Consider the following 20,518-nt stretch of genomic DNA (forward strand, 5'->3'; position numbering starts at 1 on the left):
ATTCACACTCATGTGGATGACCCTCTCAACATCATCACAAGTCAGTATTTAAGAAGAGTAATCAGCACATACATCAGGTCATATTTATTAGATTCAACACCAGTGCATTTAATTATGTATTAAGCTCTAGGGATTTAGTGGAGCTTAAATAAAGCAATCCAGTGTTATATAAAATGTGTGTAAAATCATACATATGTTTATAATCATAATTAAGCTTTGCAATCTTATGAATGTACTTGTGATTAAATAGGACAGTACAAGTACAGTCCCTGAAATAAGTTCTGTCGCTTATCCATGTTGTGGAAACAAAAGCTTATAACCTGACTTTAAATTCATTGATTGGTTTTAGAAATGACTCATATGAAATCTGAAACCCTCCCAAATGAGATTTAATTCACGAAAATAAATTTGCTTCAGAAATATTAATCATTTAATGAACACAGAAAGGTCAGATTTTGGCAAGACAAAAGTTTGCAAATATATGCTTCATAACACTGGTGAATGACGTTGTGGTGCTATTAGAGCCATATTTAATATTGTGTGACTTCCACGAGCTTAAAAAAAATTAATTGCAACAAAATTTGATGCAGCATAGTCATGACAAAGGGTTGAACAGGATAACAGCTCCATCTGATTTCTGAATTTAATTTATGCCACGAAGGATTAAGGCAGTTCTGAAAGCAAAAGGGGGTCCAACCCGGTACTAGCAAGGTGTACCTAATAAAGTGAGCGTATATGGTATACGATATAAACTACCAGTAATGGCAAAACTAAGACTGGATTAGGCTGGATTTGAGGTTTGCTGGTTTTATCTCTGAATTATATTTATTCCTTAGAGAATGTTACATGGCATCTAGATTTATAAATGTTTTACAAATTTGGCTACAACTTCACATATCTAGTCTGTTTTTCATTTCACATAAAAAATACTTAGATTTCCTTGCTGCTTATAAGCTTTGTCAGTGTTTCAGTAAAGGGCAAATATTTCAGTTTGAAATTAAAGTTTATTGAAAACCAAATAAAAATGTAATGTTTTAATGTTAAATAAACATGAAATACAATACAATTTATCTGCAAGAGCTCATTACAGAAAAGAGCCACCCTTCTCTCGCCTACTCACCTTGCAGACATAAAAAGATAAGATTATGACCACAGAAACTTACAGCTTCAGAGATGTCATATTGCTTTAATCTATAACTAAATCTACAAGAGGGGCTGGACAGTGTGCAGAATAAAAATTGGCATATTTACAAGAATGAATGTAGTAACTTTCAGCTCGTACTCCATAAATACTACAATTTCCGTAAATAGTAATAACGGGGTGGAGAATCTGAGTGATTACTTAGCTGTCCTTGTGTATGACATTTGCAGTACTTGATTGGGGGCAGCACAAAAAACTTATAGTCCAGTCAAGAATGGAGAAATCTGTTCTCTCTTTAACTGACTATATAACAGTTATCCACATGTGAGGGACTGGCCTTTGTAAGGATATGCATAAGAGGTTCAGAATCAGTGGCTCTTTTTGGAGGAACCAAACCCAGAGAACCCCATTACAGCTGCCATTTCATCATCCTCTTCAAAATTAAGGTCTTCCTCAGCTTTTCTCTTCTTTTCTTTTAGCTTTTCTTTTTTGTATGCTTTTGCCTTTTCCTCCTGATAAGGAAATTAAGAAAATGTCTTTCAGAAAACCACATCCACATTACAATAAAGAAAAAAAAGCACATAGCATAATTATTTGAATAATAGAACATTCAATATGATAATTCAAGCCAACAATCTGTTTGTTATTAAACTAAAATGTTTGATTATAGATACACACACTTGCTTGTAAAATACAATAGGTTAATAAACAGTTAATGACCTATATATGTTTATGTATATAAATGAGCACCTAAGTATAGCTCCTTTCACACCCGCTGCAGAACAGCTATAATGTCAATGTTGCATGGCAGCATGTAGTGTTCCTTTTACTTTTTGACTGGGATGAGGAGGTCAATGCTTTCTTTAATTGCAAACTGAAGTACACCAAAATTTTAAGTGGGCTTCACTGCTACATTACAGTTAGTCATGTAACTAAAGAACATGTATATTATGATACTACTTACATAATGCATTTCAGACAACAGTATGTGTGCTAACCATTATAATGTAATCAGCATGTCTAATTCTGGCATGCTCTAAGAAGGTTCATTAAATTGCCTCACTTGAAAAATAGAACTTAACTAAGATGTACTGGTGCCATGGATCCATAACAAACCTCTTCTCGTAACTCCTTCATTCGTTCCTCAAAATCATACTCCTTTTGTTTTTCCTCCATCTTTTTCTTATTAACCTCAAAGCGTTTTTTAACCTGGTCCAGCGAAGAGCGCTCCACTCGCATCGACATTCCCAAGTTCCTCTGGTCTAGAGGGATTGAGAAGAGTGCTACTGTGTACATCTCACTTCATTTGGTAAAACAAATGATAAATGATAAATTAGTACTCACGTTTCTTGCCATTAATATGATCCAAAAAGTTGATGGAATCTTTCACCACACAATCACAAACATTGCAGTAGTACCTGAACAAAAAAAAGTATAAACACCAATGAAATACCAACACAGTACAAAATACAGAACAACGCAACATTTCTCCCCCATCACTATTCCAGGATGAATTCATATCCATACACGCACATATACATGCTCATATACAAAGCCTACGGCACATCAAAAGGTCTACTGCAGAGTCAGGAATGGTCCAACACCTGAAAATATCCCACTAACAGTCTGTTGTCAGAAACGGTTATATGGACAACATATAAAAGACAGTTTTGAGTCCAAATCACTGAATAATTGGTAACAAACTGGTTAATGAATATGGAATTCCTAGAGTGCCTGTATTCACCATACACAATATTCTTCAAAAGCATCACAGAATGGCTTTCATTGCCACATGGTAAAGTAGCATCCTGAACATTATTGTTTTATAATGACTCCTATATGATTTTCAGGTAAAATAACTGCTGTTGCAATTGTTAAGCACTGAGTTATACAAATAACACAAAGAAATGTAATATGCAATTATGCTGAAGAATCAAAACAAGACAAATGTATTGGCTACCTACCCGCCCATCTCAGCCTGTGGTGTAGTCTTAGTGATGACAATAGTCTTCCCCAGTTTAGACTCCAAATCCACTTTGTAGTCTCTGTGGCGGAGGAGCTCTCGTTTGACTGGAGGAATAGGTTTGCCTAGAGGTGTAGAAGAGTAATGTATAATGTATACTTATTTTCAAGTAAATGCATCTAAGCAACAACAGACCAAATTTTGCAAAATAAAATGGAAGTTCAGGGTGTCCACAGACTAAATCAATAGACCTCTGGAAAGCCTGAAGGAGCAAAAAGCTTACCTGAAATATTATTTCTGCAGTTTATAATACCGGGTAAAGATAACTTACGTGAACTTAGATTTGCACTTCATTTTAAATATACTCACCATCTTTTTTCTCTCTTTCTTCCGTGAGTCGCTTTTGGGCCAACTGTTCATATTCCTCTTTATCCCACTTGCGCCGAAAATCATTTTTAGCCTAAAAAAAGGCGCGTAAACAATTATATAGGTACCTGGGTTAGGTAGCTAACTCTCCAAACTGGGCTGCTGCTCATTGTGGTTATGAACAATACACAAGACCGTAATACTCAGCTGATGCTACTGCTGCTACTACTACTAATACGTTAACTGACACTAGCGCCAGTAACGAGTAGCAAAGCTCGCTATTTGATTAATTTAACTGCAAATGCTTATAAGATTTGTTCAATAATGTTACCTTCTGTCAAGTTACCTAGCTTAATAGGGACCACCAGCTGGCTTGTTAAATGGCTAAGTTGGCTAGCTAACGTTCACACGGCTAGCTAGCTTATCCTAAGTGAGTTATGTTTGCTATGTGTACGTTGTATTGTACTTCACAAATTGGTTTCTCGTTGTAATAGTAATTTTGAATTAATGTCTAATTTACGTGAAATGCAAATACATTTTATTTTTAAAACGAATATTCAAGGTAACTTAATTAAAAACTTACCCCACTACCGGACGCCATGTTGCACCTCGGATCTTCCTGGCTCTAACGTGAAAAGTAACATCGTCAATTCAAAACAAAAGCCCTACGACTTGATTTACTAGAATATCTGTCAAAAATACATATTTAGAGACAAGAGAAAATCCTACAATGTAATAGTTTTTAATAAATTAAATAAACGGAGATATTGTAAATGAATCTTATATATATATAAATTAATCCAAGTCATTATCTAGTGTAGCTGTTGTTAAAAAAACAGATATACCTCACTATATATAGCTATCTAACTGAAGTGACTTTTTTAATACATTCATACTTAATAGGAACCTAATTACAGTGGATACAAGTAAGTATAGTCGAAAAAGTCTGATATTGTTATTATCTGCTAAGAATATTATTTTTAAAATAACACAGCGCATTGTCAGTTATACTGGTGTGCAAGAAGCTGATAAAATACATAAATCATTCTATCTAAATCATTCTGTCAAAATACTAGAGTAAAAAATACAGGCGTAGCCTGCGATGATACACTTTTATATTGTTCCTGGCATACACCCACCCTTTTGGAACGGGTTGCTTACTTGTTGAAGGGGTTTACAAGGTACTTTACAATGCAAATTTCATATTGTGTCTGAGGTGGGGTAAAGAAATCCTTATACCTTTCATCACAACATTATAAACATGAACTAAAAATTAAACAGAATGTCCAATAACATAAAAAGCACATTTTCAGCGCCCCAACCATAATTGATGGCATTTGCTGTGTTAATTGCATAGCTCCGCCTTTATTTCACCTGAGGCTAATTTAAAGCTCTTTCAAACACTGTGGAATACTATGTGACAAAGCCAGCATGACGGCACGTATTGAAGCTGTTTTTCAAAGCCCTTTGGAATCAAGGTCTGAATGTGTCCCTTATTTTGCTGTTCAATGAAATAGATTTTAACTGATACTTTATTAAGCTTGTGTTTATATTTATTTTACTTTATTTTAGGGGCCTGTCTTTTTCTCTGTGGCCCAACTTCCCAGAACTGCCCCAAGACATGAAAGTCAGACCAAATTTTCAGCCAGGTAGCCCAGAGCCCTGGCTTCTCCCAGGCTGTAGCTCGGTGTATGATAGTTTGGTCAGGTAAGAAGGTAAAGATCTGTGCCTTTGGCAGCAAAGGTCAAATGAGTTCTGTGACTTAAATCAAGAAGCTGCTGCATGTATGTCCATTCTGTCTAATGTCTGTACATTTATGTAGCTCTAGAACTCCACAGTCCCCCTCCATAAATGAAGGACGAAATACATCTAACCAACAGAAGCCTCGCAGGTCTTGTCTTCAGCTCTGCAGTTAAGCATGGTTTAAAGCCAAAAAAATGAATGTTCACTTTCTACATCTGTTTTAATATAACCTTTCTGGGGCTCTAATTAGATCCTCTATTCTTGAGAGGTGCATCCTCAAGATGTCTACAACTAATGTTGCAGTTGGCACAGAGGATCTAGATGAAGTTAAGAGGTTGGAAGCACATCAAATATGCAGTTTGTTTGTGTGACTTGTACTTGGGGGGGGGTTTTTAATCAAAATTTAACCTTTTAATTTGATTTTAGATCTCCAACAAGTCTCCGGTGGTCTCAAAATGCAGACCCATCACATTTTGAGACTAATGAGTCTGTTTTGAAGCGCAGACAGAAACAGATTCAGTATGGAAAGAACACCTGTGGATACCAGAACTATCGGAAACAGGTGCCAAAGTAAGAAATTCCATTAAATGGAAACTTAACACTGGTCCTATGTACAGTTTTAAATAATAGCCCAGGGACCTTCATGAAGTCTTCGCCTTTCCTGTATTCAGGTGTCTTCGTATTCCTGGGTTTCATCCATCCACTCCAAACAAATACCGCAAATACAGCCGAAGATCTTGGGACATGCAAGTTAGACTTTGGAGGAGAGCACTGCATTCTTGGGACCCCCCTTTAACTTCTCAAGAGAACATGGAAGGACAAGACCCAGTTGATCAATTGTATGTATTTGTAGATTGAAAGTGATGGGTGGGGGGGGGGGGGGTGTGGAAGACATTTGAGTTTTTTCCCCCAGCATGAGTTGATTACTTCCACAAAACATTCCTTACAAATAATCAGGGTCACATTGACATGCATATCAATGTTTCAAAACTGGTATGACTGACTGGTAGCTGAGCAAGTGTGGCTTGACTTGGAATAGGCAGATAATATGGTTGACAAGCTTAGTCTAAATAAAATGTGGTAAAGGCCAAGTTGGATGTATTGAGGTAGGTTCTGACATCTAAATCCTTAGACTGGGCATGTAAATACTTGTAGTGTCCTCACAAATTGCAAGACTTGCATATGTAAACATTCACCCATGAAGGTGTTTGTAAAGTCAGCTCGTGCTGCCTGTGAACAGGGCTACAAGCATACTAATTTTTCCACACAGCTTTTGTAAACTCCTTGATTCTGTCCAGCCTCTTGGACTCTTAAGAACTTGGAGGGATGTGTGCATGTAAATGTAGTCATTGAGCCATTTATTCCAAATTGTACTTTACTACAAAGTAGCATAAAGCTGTACAGTATCTGGGGAATTTGATGTATTGTCATGTGACTTGGGCCCATATAAATGGAGCTCAAGTAGTTTATTTTACTGTTTTGCTGATGCTTAGGCAGGGCTTGCTTGAGCAGATGAATACTGAGCTGGGTGAGGGTGAAGATGGAAGGGAAGAGAATGAAGGGAAATTGGAAGAATCTGTTTCCAGTGTATCTGTCCTTTCTCAGCCCACCGAGAGCTCAACCAAAGGATTCTGGAAGCCTCTTGATATTCAAGTGAGTGAAACAAAAACCAGTTTGGTTTAGGAATATGGTGTCTGAAGCTTAATTTTTCTCTATTTATGGTCCTTGTAGGCTCATCTATCAGCCCAGCAAAGCCAAATCTCAGGATTGGGATATTCCTTTAATAGTGACCTAACTGCTGAAGAGAATGTTCTAGGGTGGCTGAGATTTCTTTTGGAGACCGACCATGCACGCAGCGAAATTGCCTCACAAGAACCACTATGGAGATTTTATTGATCTATGGCTTCTACAGACCACACAAAGGACATGTTTTCCAGGGTAAATAAGTGTACATGATCTTTCTAGTTGCATGATCAGACATGAACTTGGATCTTAAATGTTTACACGGAGCACATTTGTAGTTTTGCATCAAAACATTCATAAAATAATGAGGTCATTTACTGAACTGTTAACCACTGTAAACCTACACATGCCCATTTTCACCTCATTGGTCACTTAGGTTCTAATTTAGTGTTTCACTCCTTTTGCACACAAGTCAAGCCCCTTCATCACCTTCCATGAAGTTACCCTGTGCTGTTTATTCCACTCCCTTTAGAAGCACTTGTTTATAATTTGTCTGCCCTCTCCCATGTTTCACGCTTGTCTGACTTTGATGGTTGTGGGGAAATCTTAATTTTGAGTCTTTTGTACAACTTATAGTGGAAAGCAAAAAACTAATAAAGATGTGTTTAAATGTTTTCTTGTAATTGAACAAGGAACTCATTTTGTGGATTAGCGAAAACTGGGAGTGAGATTTGAGAATTATTTTAAATCTATTTAGTTTATTAGTTTAAATCTAGACTATAAACGACTTGCTATAAAATCAAGCTTCCTAGAATGGGTGGGGTGGGGGGCTGATCTATGGATTGCTGCTTTGTATGCAAAATTTTGTTTTTCAACTTTCACATGGTCATAATGTGCGTGTTTCAGTGTCCGATTTGCACCTATTCCCATTTAAATTTGTTTAGCGAAAGGGGTATGCAGATATCTAGATGAATTCCAGCTATGTACTGGTTCCGTCGAATACTGCTATACTCTACATCGGTGGAACAAAACGGATCGAGTCATGGTGTATGGAAGATCCATGTAAAGAGATTTCAGTAATCTCAGTTTTTTATTGAGAGCTTCTGGCAGCAGGGTTTTTGCGTGCTGCTGATCTAATGACCAGCAACAGAGGGCGTTTGTTGGGTACTCCGAGTGCTGTTCAGCGGGGGTGGGGGGCGACTCGCGGCTCTGCAGATGGATACCAGCTAGCTACTGAAATTGTACGGGCGTTCTTTATTTTCGTAGTAGGTGACGGGCAAGGCACGAAAATTGTTGAAATTTTACTAACGGTTCTACATTATAGAACCCTCTTCCGTAATTCAGATTGATCTACATATGACCCCGAAAGCTATTTAACGGCGTGTTTACATTAGATAGGTAGAGATAACGGAAATTCACAATAGTTAACCTATGTTACACTATGGTTTTGATCAGCTAGCTAGCTGTTGCCTGAATTAGTCGAGCTCATGCAAACAATAATAGATTTGGGTTAGCTGGCTAGCTAGCCAACCTGGCACCGTATGCCTGATAAAAACGTGCTATCGCTAGCCAGCTAGCTACGTGTGCTCTACTGGTCTCGATGGTTGGCGAGGTAAGTCCAGTAAGAAGATAATCGTACGTTATTGTGTATCCTGAATCAATTACCGTCGGGCTAGTTTCAGAGCTGGCTCAATGCTACGCTTGTTTGTTTCATTCAGTTAGACCTCGTTGAACAGTCATTTAATTGGTAAATGACACTAGGTGTGTGTGCGTGGTGGTAAATCCCTGCGTTATTTGACGCGGTTAGCGGTCGGTTGGCAGGTAGCTGTTCGGCTAACGCTAGCTAGCTCCGAGTCTTTCGGGTGACTGGGCCTGTGCGACTTCAGCAGCTAGCGGTAGCCGAACTAATATGCCTCTGCAAGCGTTTGGTTTTGGGACGTGTCAGCTGCTAGATGGCCACATTGTGATTTTTCTTTTGCGTTCAAATCAGATTAGGGCGTATTTCGGTCAGAGAAATGTAAAGTGGGAGGCAGCTAACGTGGCTGGCTCACAACAAAATTACAACCCAGCTAACGCTGTGACTGATCGGCCTGAAATCAGACCGATCTGGTGTAGCTGGAGTAGCTCACTGGCTATATTTGTGTTATGCTAGCTAGTTAGTCATAACTAGGTTAGCTAATATTGACCCCGTAATTTTCACTAGATTAACAGAGACGACTAGACACGTATTTAAATAATTATTTGGGTTCTAACATGGGTGTGTTTCATTGTTACTTGGCTATATTAGCTGTCCAACAAAAAACCGGGACAGGAGTTCATCACAAATAGTGCTAGCTAACGAAATAAACCAACATTAACGGATGTTGCTGGACAGATGACTATAAATGAGTAGATGTGCGAGTATGCACGGTGAGTTCATCAGTCAGTAGGCCTACAAGCCTATTCGTTTTGTAAGTAACACGAATAAGCTTAAATGTACACAGACGTTGTTGTATGCGATTGAGGATACTGCTGTTGGCTACATGTCATCCAAGATGAATGTCAGGCTGCCATTTGACTGGGTTCTCTCTAAACCACCGTCACTTCCGTCTCATTAGCCGCCAGTGTAGGTTGTGTCTGTTATGCAGGCTGCTCGTGTACCTTGTTTTATGTAAAAATGCAGCGTAGGTATGTTCTGTGTTAAATGTCTTGCAAAATATTACAGTGTTTAAAGTCTGTGCTGTCCAGCTGTTGTACAACAGCTACAGCGACGGAGGTTTTTTTGCTTTGGGTTTCATATAACTGCACGAGCAATTATGTGATTGTTCTTTGAATGTGTCCCCAGGTGATGAAGTCACCATGACAGCTGGAGCAGTTTTGTTTTTGGTTTTTCCTGAGGGGATGCTGAGGAAGCCCCCATGCTACCTGTGATTTTCTGAGATGGTCATCAGCTTCACTTCAGACCTCAGTTGCCGAGCCATGGTTATGCTTAATGTTGAGCAAATCCACAGTCTTAACATAAACCAAAGCCACTGGACATCAATCTGGTAAAGCTTGCATTCTATATAATTTGGGAATAATGTTGCAATCATTATTATTTCTGCTTACCCCCCCCCCCCCCCCCCCCCCCCCCCAAGACAGAAATATGCAAATGTGCCTCAAACTGATTTTTTTCCTCCTTGTTTTCTGTGAGCTTTCTGACTAGTTCACTGTCCAGAGTCTTCTGTTGTTGCTTTGATTATGCATAGAATTTATTGACCCAACAAACGTGAATGGTTTTGGACAAAGTAATGCAGGCCAATTTTTAAATGACTAGTTAATTTTTTCAGTCACTTTGTAGCAATATAGTATTTTTTCATGTTTTGGGTTACATTTTTCAATAATATTTCTCTTCTAGCCTCTGCATGATTTTTACAGACTCGCTGAATCCAGCTAGCCCACAGATGGATTGATGCCTGGTGAGTATGCAGGATTCTAATAATATCTTTAAAAAATAAATAAATAAACCTTTCACAGTTTAAAACCTTCACAGTTGCATATGGAGCTTCACAGCTACTTGTTGGCCTGCATATTATATCTGTTTCGACACACATGAAAGCCAAATGTCTTTAAAAATATTAATGTTAATTAATTTTTCACTACTGCTGCATTTTGTTAAAGTGAGTGTTTGCACTGTTTTGGTCAACTCTTGGGGGGTATTCCAAGAAGCGGGTTTAACAAACTCTAAACTTAACCCTGAACTCGGAGTTGTCTTACCCCGATCTGACATACTCAGAGTTTTCGGTTCCAAAACGGCGGATCGGAGTTAAAGTAATCAGGGTCGCTCAACTCTGAGTAGGTTGACCCAGACAGAAGCGCGTTCACGCGTAACTATGAAAGGCATTCTTAATGGAACGCAGATAAATAGGATTTATCATGGACTTAAACGCGAAAATCAGCCGAACATCGTATTTCACACCACTGTAGCTTGAAGTATTAATGACTGCGTATGCAGAATATTTAGATATTATTAAACGTAAATGTAATACTGCGGTAGCTGCTAGAGAAAGGCAGTCAGCATGTCAAAAAATTGCCAACAGAGTTAATGCGTGAGTGAAAATTATATTTTTATATTTAGCAGAAGGGTGCGATTATATTATTATTTTCTCTACCTTTATAATACTGTATTGAGTTTTTAAATATTTTTTTATTGAACACTTACTAATTCCAGGTCTAATCTGAGTGGTGTGAAACACACATGGCATCAGATAAAAATGAAGTATAAGAATATTGTACAAAGTGGTATGGCTGTACATAACTATATCTTATTCTTAAAATATATTATAAAATATATTTATTTACAGGAAAAATGAAATAATGAAACATAACAGTGAATTTGACTGTAATGTATATTAAAAGGTTACAGGGTGGATGGTGGGGTGGGTGGTGGTGCATGATTTAATGTGGAAAGCAGTGATTGCAGATGGAGTCTCTGACAACTCCACCATCTCTGTTGTCACCCACATGCATGTAAGGTTCCTCGTCTGTGGGCATGTCAGAGATGGTAGGCTGTCGCTCTTCCTGGATGGTTGCAATGTTGTGTAATACCACATATGCCATTATTATGTGGCACGCCCTATCAGGGGTTACTTTGAGCCCCTTCAGGCACTGGAACCTGGCCTCGAGGATTCCTAGGGTCATTTAAATTCTTGCCCTGGTTTTGCTGTGGGCCTGATTGTAGCGGGACTGTGGTCCAGGTGCAGGATCTGAATAGGGAGTCATAAGGTAGGCCTATAGGACAGGCAGGGATACCCTCTGTCTCCATGAAGGAGGCCGTCATGTCCTATAATCACACTAGGGTTTGCAATGATTTAACTATTACACTGCATGTGAACAACTAGCAAAACTACCGCAGGCCTACTCTGTTCAGATTTGTTGTACAGTGTGGAATCATACACGGATCCTGGCCATCTGGCTTCAACATTTGTGACGAGGTGGGAAGCATCACATATGATCTTGATGGGAAGAACGGTCAGTTACAATAGCTACGTTATTTTTGTTACCATTAAAGATAAGTATTCATTAAGGATTATAAAGGTTAGTACCTGTACATTAATGCTATGGATGAATTTTCATGTTCTAATGGTGCTGGAATAGGTAGCATATGTAGGTTCCATCAATACAGCCAATCACTCTAGGAAATCCTTAAAATGTAAATGGAATGAAGTTCGTTATATATTGCCTGTCCTTTGCTTAATTTCTTTATTGTCCGTGTGAATTAAAGACAAACCAATGATGCTGTGGAATTCCTCTTTGATATCCATAACTGGCTTAAGCCCAGGAAACACCACAAAACCGGGCACTAGTCATTTTCATGCCGGACATAGTTTTCGGACAGACCGACATACAGTAGCTTTGCTGACAGATTCCGCATCTCCTACACTATAAAGAAAACTTCCACTAGCAAAAAACGAAGACCGATATATAACAATCTGGAGAGAATTTAGGGCTGATCCGCGATGTGTAATATTTGAAATGTTATTATAATAATAAAGTTATTGATGTAAGTAATGGATTGTGCTGAAAACGATAACGTTCATTAAAAAAATAATCCGAAAATGATAGTAGGCCTATGTCTATTCGGGGTTTTATAAGGCGTTCCCGACGAAGAACTCGGCGAATAAACTGAGTTTCAATATCCACATGATCTTCGAGGAAAGGACACGTCATGATGACGTGTTTGTAACTCTGGGTCAGGTCCAAGTTAACCTTCCAGCGAGCAGGTTAGTTTCAGAGCATAAGTTGCTATAGTAACTGACTCCGGTTCTCTCTCTAAGCTCGGTTTCTGGAACGGAAAACCTCGAGTTTCCGTGAACTCTGAGTTATCTTACCCGGGTTTTCTCGCTTAAACCCGCTTCTTGGAACACCCCCCTGGGGAGAACAAAACAATTGTTCATTATCACGCAGGACATTTTATGCTACCACTGTGTCAACACATGAACAAATGTAGAGTCTTACATCTGTGCAAATTAAGCTGTAGCCTTGCATGCAGTTCCCATGCAGTTAAACTGTACTGGAAATATAATGTACAGTTAAAACTCAACTGCTTTGTCAGGCCTGTAATGCAAAAAGTCCATGATTGTGTTGAATGTTGAATAAACAAGCAGAAGGGTCTAGTGACTTGGCCAGTAAAATACATTTCTTAAAACATAGTTCCTGTAGTAGCTGTGAATCCACAAAGAGTACGATAATTCAATTTTTTAAATACATTGCATGCTTCACAAAAGATATATCAATTCATAAGTGTCCAAATGGGCCTCGTTACAACAGACTAAAACAAAGCAGTGGCCTGAATTCATTGATAAAGTGTAAATTGGTACTTTTCCAGTTATGACAGCAGTTATTTCTTTCCTGATTGCCTTATAGAAAATGAAATAGTGTAATAGTGAAACAAATTTTAAATTTATCAGATTGATATAATTATTTTGCTTGAGTTACTCATGTGTATAAGTGTGCTAAGCTCTGTTCTCTTAGTTTTATCATACATTTCAGCTCAAATAAAATAATCATCTGGTTATATTTAAATTATATTTTGACATTTCATTTATTTTTTAACCTTGTTTTCTCCTAATTGTCAGCCATTGTCAGTACCCATTTCTTGTGTGTGTCTTTCCTAGTGCATGACTGGTGTCAACAGTAGGGGTTAAGTTTGCGGTTCGACCCGTTTAGCGAGCCATCACATCTTTTAATGCTGCTGCTCGTGCAGTTGTGTTTGACAGCTTGATCCAGTCCAGGCTTTTGTAATCACTTGGCAATTAATTCCAGTGATTGAATCTGGTGTCAAGCCAGGGTGTAAAATATACTTGAATTGTCCCTGAATCTGGTGTCATGCCAGGGTGTAAAATATACTTGAATTGTCCCTTTACAATCAAGGGTTTGTTTTTAGATCTGATTCAAGTTCTACAGTGTTTGTCACAATTTTCAAAAGTAGACTTCATAAAATTTTTGATGTTATAAAGGACCTGAAATGTACTGCTCTTGATTGATAGCAAGCACTTTGCTTTTTGTGTCAATGTGTTAAAAATAACACCTTTTACTCTAAGAAAGTCTGAATCTAAAGAAGGAAGGTTTGAAATTCTTGCACAGTGTCTATAAAGTAGTCACGGCCTTCCTTGATTAAATGTTTTTATCCTTCCATAGAAAGCAGCTATTGGCAACTCTGCCCTTCCTCAAAGTCTGGTCTGCAGGGTGTACTGAGTTCCAGCTTCCCTCCCGGCCCTGTGCCTCTGGGTCCTTCTGCTGCCCACCTGCCGGAGGGGGACACCCTGAATCGCCCACTTGCCCCAAGTACCTCTGTGACGGACCTGTCTTTTCCCGGGCCCCCCCCTCCCCCCCCGCCACCCCCTAAACGCCACTGTCGTTCGCTGTCTGTGCCGGAGGACCTTTCACGCTGCCGCTATACCTGGCGGCCGAGCGCCTCCAAGGTCTGGACACCAGTGAACCGCCGATGCCACAGTGGAGGGGGCGCGGGGGGGCAGTGTCCGCTGCGTGCCCCCAGTTCCTCTCTGAATTCCTCTCTGCATTCTTCCTCCAGCCCCACCTTTTTCAGCTTGGCCCTTTCTCCAGATTCCCCACTGCCATGGACTTTCCCGTGGGACCCGAGTGACACTCCTGGAGGCGGTGCCTGTTGCTGCTTTTTCCCTTCCCCCTCCTCGTGCTCTTCCTCTCCGTCTCCTCTCCACCCTCCTCCTCCCCCGCAGCGACGCTTCTCGCTCTCTCCTGTACTCATTCGTGAAGCCGCGGCACACTTCCTTCCACCCCCCCAGGTGCCCCTCCAGCCCACGCCCCACCCACCGGCTGTGCCCGCTTCACCGTCGTCTGCGTGCAGCACTCCATCTTCCGTGCGCCGTGCTCTTCCTCCTCAACTTCCGCGCTGTCACTCTCAGCCTTGTGACCTGCTCCTGCTCAAACCAGGTCTGAAGCGGCGCCGGGACCCCCGACAGACCATGTGCACGGCCCGGGCTGGATTTTGCAAAAATGACACAGGTAATTTTGAGGTTCTGTGTTCTTTGTGCACTTTTCTCTTTTAACCACCATTTATCTCAGTACCATACTGCAGTAGAAAGTTAGCTCAAATATTTTTGAAGTAGCCTGAGTAATTGGGCTTAATTCAAAATGAGATATAAAAGCATCTGATCTGAGTCAGGGGTAAAATGACAGGTTTTTGTTTGTTTCTTTGTTTGTTTTTAAATGCAACTTCATGATTGGTTCATAATATAATCAAATAAATATTCCCCTACACCATAATTCTAATTATGGTTTTTACAAAAAGATGCATATACCTCTGCATATAAAATTTAATTAATTTTGTGAACAACATAAGCCTGGTGGTGAGCCTCAATAGAAAGGATATTTTAGGTGAAATCGTAAAATGTCTTTATACCTAGCTATTTATATATTTTTATGGAAAGTACAGAATGACATTTCAGTCCCATGAATATTAAAATTGAATATTAAATGTTCCTGTTAACAAATAGCAATTTCTTTAATGCTTCTTTTGCATTCTTTGAATACTTTTATATTTCAGACCCGAAGCACAGATCCCCTCAGCTGTTTGGAGCGTGGTAGACTTGCCTGCGGAGGGGACGTCTGCATGGGCCTTGAGCCTTTTTTTGGAGACTTCCGAGGGTCATGTTCACCTGCTGAAGGTTTAGGAAGGACAAGCATTGGACCACTGAGTGAAAGTGATGAGGAGGAGGAAGAAAGGGAGGAGGCAGACTCGGCGCGTGACGGCGGACAGCAAAGTGTTTTTGAGAGGGATTGCACTGAATTAGACATTACTCTCATTGAGGAGAATTAAAAATAGTGTAAAAGATGCTCTTTTTCTCCACTGCATTGCCAGCATTCAACACTTCTGTTCACCTCCTGCCATCCGGTTCTGGCAGGACTCTCAGGAACACTGCTGCTCTCACATGAGGCACGCAGGTGTGTAAAAAAACTAATCTCATTGATGCATTAATGAAGACATGTTGACTACTATCAGTTATTACAGGTAATGCAGTTGGCCATGGATGAAGACCCAGTATCATATTACATTCCAGAATCAGTCACTAAGGTACTCTAAGGATGTGAATATTAGAAGGCTGGTGATACCAGCTAGGATTTGTTAGATGTTCTCTTAAAAATCACTGACAGATAGAACTTATGGGGGGGACTGGTCTTTTGGCTTCTTGCTGTCTTTCTTTTTCATGTCTTTTTCTCTCAGTACGTTTTATTAGTGAGAATAGTCTTTCGTGAATGATAGTTATGAATAACAGTGTTTTGTTCAGTTTGAATAAAAAGGTCAACATGAGATCTGTAATTTACTCTTTGGGCTTTTCTATTTCTGAGAAGGTCCATCTAATTCAGCATAAGCCTTAAGATGCCTTTTTTTCTTTATTGAAAGACTCTTGAAGGAAATTAATTGTGTATATGTTGTCCTTCTTACTGTTACTTTTCCTCTGTCTCTTTTTTTTTATCTTAACCTGTACAATGCATTCCTCTAAAACAATACATTGAGTGTACATTGATTAATGCACTGTATTTGAGACAGAAACAGACTGAATGCAACCACTGTATTCTGAAGGCACATTATAATACTGAATACATTGTATTGTACAGTGAGTATTTGTTTAAAACAAACTGAGTATAAAGATGGTAGATGGAAGGGTGCAAGGTGTTTTTTTTTGTCTTTTTTCCTGTTGTATGTGTAATAGGATTCACGGTTCAGAATCAGTTTATGCATAAATAAAGTTAAATTGAAATTATTTTAGAGAAAGAAAGGCCATCAAATGTCAATTATTTTCCAAATTGTTCAGAATGTTTATTTGATCCACAGATTAAGAAAGCATCAGTTCATGGTCAGTGTTTCAACTGAAAGAGAGGGAGTGTGCCAGTTCTGTATATTTGGCACTAATTGACAAATCTTTCTATTTGACCAATCTTTCTAAGGTTATTTCAGTGGATTTTATTTACATAAATTTCATATCTTGACCGCACTGATTAAATCTGAACCATTGATGCCAAGGTAGTTAAATATATATATTTTTAAGTTTCCTTTATGTCTTAATTTTATGACTTACTCATGTTAATCAGCCCAGATTATAGTTTGAACAAAATTACCAATGTAATGTAAAATAAGATCTTCTCTAGCAGGAATTTATAAGTTAAGCCTTTTAAAATGTTATTTTAAACATCTCCTGTCGTGATCATGGTGCCGTAGCTGAGATGAATATATTTTTGTGTAAAAATGTTTAGAGGATGTGGGCAGGGCTCTTTTCTAAGAGCCGGTGCTTTATCTCTTCACTTATACTCTGGTTAATTTACACTATGTAAAGCCTGTCAGTACATGGCTTGTGGTTAATTATTAGGGTAACATCACAAGAATTCATATTTAGGATTGTTTTAAATATTAGAAATTAACAGCAATGTTCAGATGAAACCTAAAACATACAGAAATTCTTACACGAATGCTTTTCATTTTCAGGGCCATGTTGCTTCAAACATTGAGTATCTATCATGGCCTTAATATTTGAGTAAATCCACAGTTTTAAAACATCCAAAAACCTTCTGCTGGAAAGTTCAAATATGTTGAATAAACAAGCAGTTCAGAGTGATCTTGTCAGGGTAAGATTTGAACCTGGAGTCGGTGGCGAGGGTAAGTTGTTGAGCGGAGGGGGGGTGGGCGTAAATTGTATATCGCGATCGATCGCCAGTGGAGGGCGACATAGATATGGATCAGAGGTAACTAGATTTTTTTTTCGGCGTGTGAAATCGAAGTGTGGCGTGTGAAGACGGTCAAATGCGTGTGTCACACGCTCAATGCGTGAGACCTGAGAACACTGCAAGCAGAGGTGTCTGTTGAATGCCAGTTGTTCATAATGAAGCACAATCGCCACAATTCAAGCTCCTCTCCACAATACAAGCTCCTGTCCAAATCATATAAATAATTAATAAGACAAATAAATGTGAAGTCTGATTTTGACATAACTGAAAAAAAATATTCTGATGACATTTTGAAGTGCATTAAAATTGCATTTTTCAAGCACATTTGTGTGTCCTTTAAAAAAGGTAGGCATGGTAGCAAATTTCATGCACTGTCAATGTAGTGAAACCACGTTGTGCGCGAACTCTATCTCGAAGCACATTATTAAGCATCATCTGCAGAACAATGCGTTCAATATTTTAGTCATGCGGAAGGGAGTAGCCTATATACATTTTACGACCTCGAGTGGGCTTCGATCTGTGTGTGCAATTCATAAGTAATGTGGTTAATGTAGGGTGACCACACGTCCGTATTTCCCGGGACATGTCCGTATTTCACGTCTTGTCCCGGGCGTCCCGGGGTATTTTTTAAAACTGGAAATGTCCTGGTTTTTAAATTACGCTAATCGGGCCATTAATTCTACAGGCACTAGGACCCGGAGCACGGCGCTGTATGACACGGAATCCCTGAGCCTCAAAATCCCGGAGAACCAACAACTTACGTTCGCCCCCCCCCCCCCCCCCCCCCCCGCTCGACAACTTACGTTCGCCCCCCCCCCCCCCGTTCGACAACTTACACACAGTGTCCTGGTTTTCCCAAACAAAAATATGGTCACCCTAGTTAATGTTTGTGTTTATGTAACTCCGTGTCGAGTCCTGAATTTCGAATCCAGCTGTTTCACGCGACTCCTGTTTACATTCAAATTACTCGTGCGCCTTCTCAACCGACACTTGTGAAAAACGGTTTTTTCCAGGTACGACTAGTTCAGGCGCACATCGAAATTGAGTGGCGAATATCGTTTTATTACATATATCATTACGATAAAATCGATTTAAAGAAGACTGGCAGGTATCTGGAAAGTGAACTAAGCGAGCTAATATCTTCGATATGTTGCTTCAAAAGCTCGCTAACATAGTCTGCTAACCTAGCTAGGATAACGTAGGTTTTTACCTGGCCAAGCGGTAACTAGCTGTGTGAATACCAACGGTAGTGTGGTAGTTCGCTACTTCAGTGATGGAGTTTAACAGCAATGCAATCGAACCATGAGTTTAGCTAATTAGTCTAACTAACTAGAAAAACATTCAAAACCTAACACTGGCTATGTGTTTTTCAATTACGTAGAGAAGCTAGGTCATCTAAAGTTGCCAACGCAAAATTGAAGGTTAATATCGCTTTTGTCATTTGAAGAGAGAGATACACTTAAACATGGATTATATAAACATGGATGATATTCGGACAACGAAGAGTCCCATGTCTACGGAGCCCGGGAGTGGACATGGGTTAAAAAAAAATTAACCGAGGGAACGTTTTACCATTCGAGCGCACGTTTTCTGTAATTCGTGCTCACGATTTATTAATTCGTGCGCATGATTAACAATTCGTGCACACATTTTGTTTTAATCGTGCGCACGATTTAGTAATTCGTTCACACGATTAACAATTTGTGCTCACGTTTTCATTCATTCATTTGCATACCCTACCATACCTGTCAAGTTTTGTATAAAAAAATACGGGACATTTCCCATATATGACGTCATCGCCTAATTTGCATAATCAGTTATTTGCATATAGCCGCAATCGAGGCTGTAGGAGAAACGAAAACATCTTTGGAGTGGCAAAAGTGAAGAAAAAACACCCCAAATATGTTTTGAACTACAAATGAATTAAAAAATTAAAAATTTCTAGTGGTATTTCTAGCTACAAATGGGGACATCTCCTGGGCATATTTCTGTGCCTTTTAGCCCGCGTTTGTGCTTGGCAGATTGTTCGTGCTGACGGACATCGTTCCTTCCCCCATGAGAGACACTAAAATCACAGCTACATATCTTACAGAATGAGTAGCTGTGCCCCTTCATGCTCCTCTTTAGGAAAATAAATTCCCTGTCGCATTCATCAAGGTACTTAGGCTACACGTACGCTTAGCTTTTTAGGCAGGACTGCCTTCTCTCGTTAAATCCTGATTTGTTGTTCCACGTTTGCTCCCACTGTTGACACTAAACCCGCGAGTTTTAATTTATATATTTTTTAAAGCATTCATGTGCCGCGCCAAACAGAATTCTGTCACTAGCCTCGCGAGAACTGCTACCTGCAGTAGTTGCTGGGTGGCAGTTCTCGCGAGGCTAGTGACAGAATTCTGTTTGGAGCGGCACATGAATGCTTTAAAAAAATAAAAATTGAAAACTGAAAATACGGGACAAATATGGGAAAATAAAAATACGGGACGTCGCCGGGACAGAGCGGTAAAATACGGGACTGTCCCGGCCAAAACGGGACACTTGACAGGTATGAACCCTACTGGCCTAAGCGCATACATTGCAGATACAAGGAGAGAGGCAGTAACAGTTCCCTGAAACTGTATATACTTTGATTGTTTAGATTTATACCACAATGAACAGAGATACGTTTATTAGGTCTTATTTGCTTATGCGTCATGAGGACATTGTAGCTTCCCTTGCACAGCGGAGAATCACAATCAGTAACGGCATCTGAAGCGAATTCTAAGCCTTTAATGAACATTTATGACGAATTTTAATGTTGCTTTGTGTTTCAGGTTTGAAAAGTACTCGCGACGCGTCAAGTATAAAGCCTGGTTTATAACATAGCTAACATAGAGGAAGTTATTGACTTTGTTGACCAGCTT

The 20,518-nt window shown here is 39.4% G+C and overlaps 3 protein-coding genes across 3 annotated transcripts; 2 read left to right on the plus strand and 1 right to left on the minus strand.

The window, feature by feature from the left end:
- Positions 1–984: 984 nt before the first annotated feature.
- Positions 985–4,650, minus strand: zmat2 (zinc finger, matrin-type 2). Its single transcript, XM_076979577.1, has 7 exons — positions 4,632–4,650; positions 4,054–4,095; positions 3,474–3,564; positions 3,106–3,229; positions 2,486–2,559; positions 2,258–2,403; positions 985–1,653 (listed from the first exon to the last, which is right to left on the minus strand). The coding sequence occupies exons 2-7, from the start codon at positions 4,069–4,071 to the stop codon at positions 1,510–1,512; spliced, it is 597 nt and encodes a 198-aa protein (XP_076835692.1). The 5' UTR covers positions 4,072–4,095; positions 4,632–4,650; the 3' UTR covers positions 985–1,509.
- A 165-nt stretch (positions 4,651–4,815) lies between these two features.
- slbp2 (stem-loop binding protein 2) lies at positions 4,816–7,570 on the plus strand. Its single transcript, XM_076979576.1, has 8 exons — positions 4,816–4,948; positions 5,043–5,177; positions 5,293–5,361; positions 5,464–5,547; positions 5,640–5,783; positions 5,885–6,052; positions 6,707–6,866; positions 6,945–7,570. Exons 1-8 carry the CDS (start codon positions 4,902–4,904, stop codon positions 7,107–7,109), a joined length of 972 nt encoding a protein of 323 aa, XP_076835691.1. The 5' UTR covers positions 4,816–4,901; the 3' UTR covers positions 7,110–7,570.
- Positions 7,571–7,845: 275 nt separating this feature from the next.
- fam53c (family with sequence similarity 53 member C) lies at positions 7,846–16,564 on the plus strand. Its single transcript, XM_076979575.1, is given in 6 exon segments — positions 7,846–8,508; positions 9,721–9,922; positions 10,273–10,333; positions 14,055–14,848; positions 14,850–14,900; positions 15,442–16,564. Coding segments are annotated over 4 exon segments (1,125 nt in total). The 5' UTR covers positions 7,846–8,508; positions 9,721–9,922; positions 10,273–10,326; the 3' UTR covers positions 15,715–16,564.
- Positions 16,565–20,518: the final 3,954 nt, after the last annotated feature.

The sequence above is a fragment of the Brachyhypopomus gauderio genome, chromosome 18 (assembly GCF_052324685.1).
Source record: "Brachyhypopomus gauderio isolate BG-103 chromosome 18, BGAUD_0.2, whole genome shotgun sequence".
Classification (NCBI taxonomy): domain Eukaryota; kingdom Metazoa; phylum Chordata; class Actinopteri; order Gymnotiformes; family Hypopomidae; genus Brachyhypopomus; species Brachyhypopomus gauderio.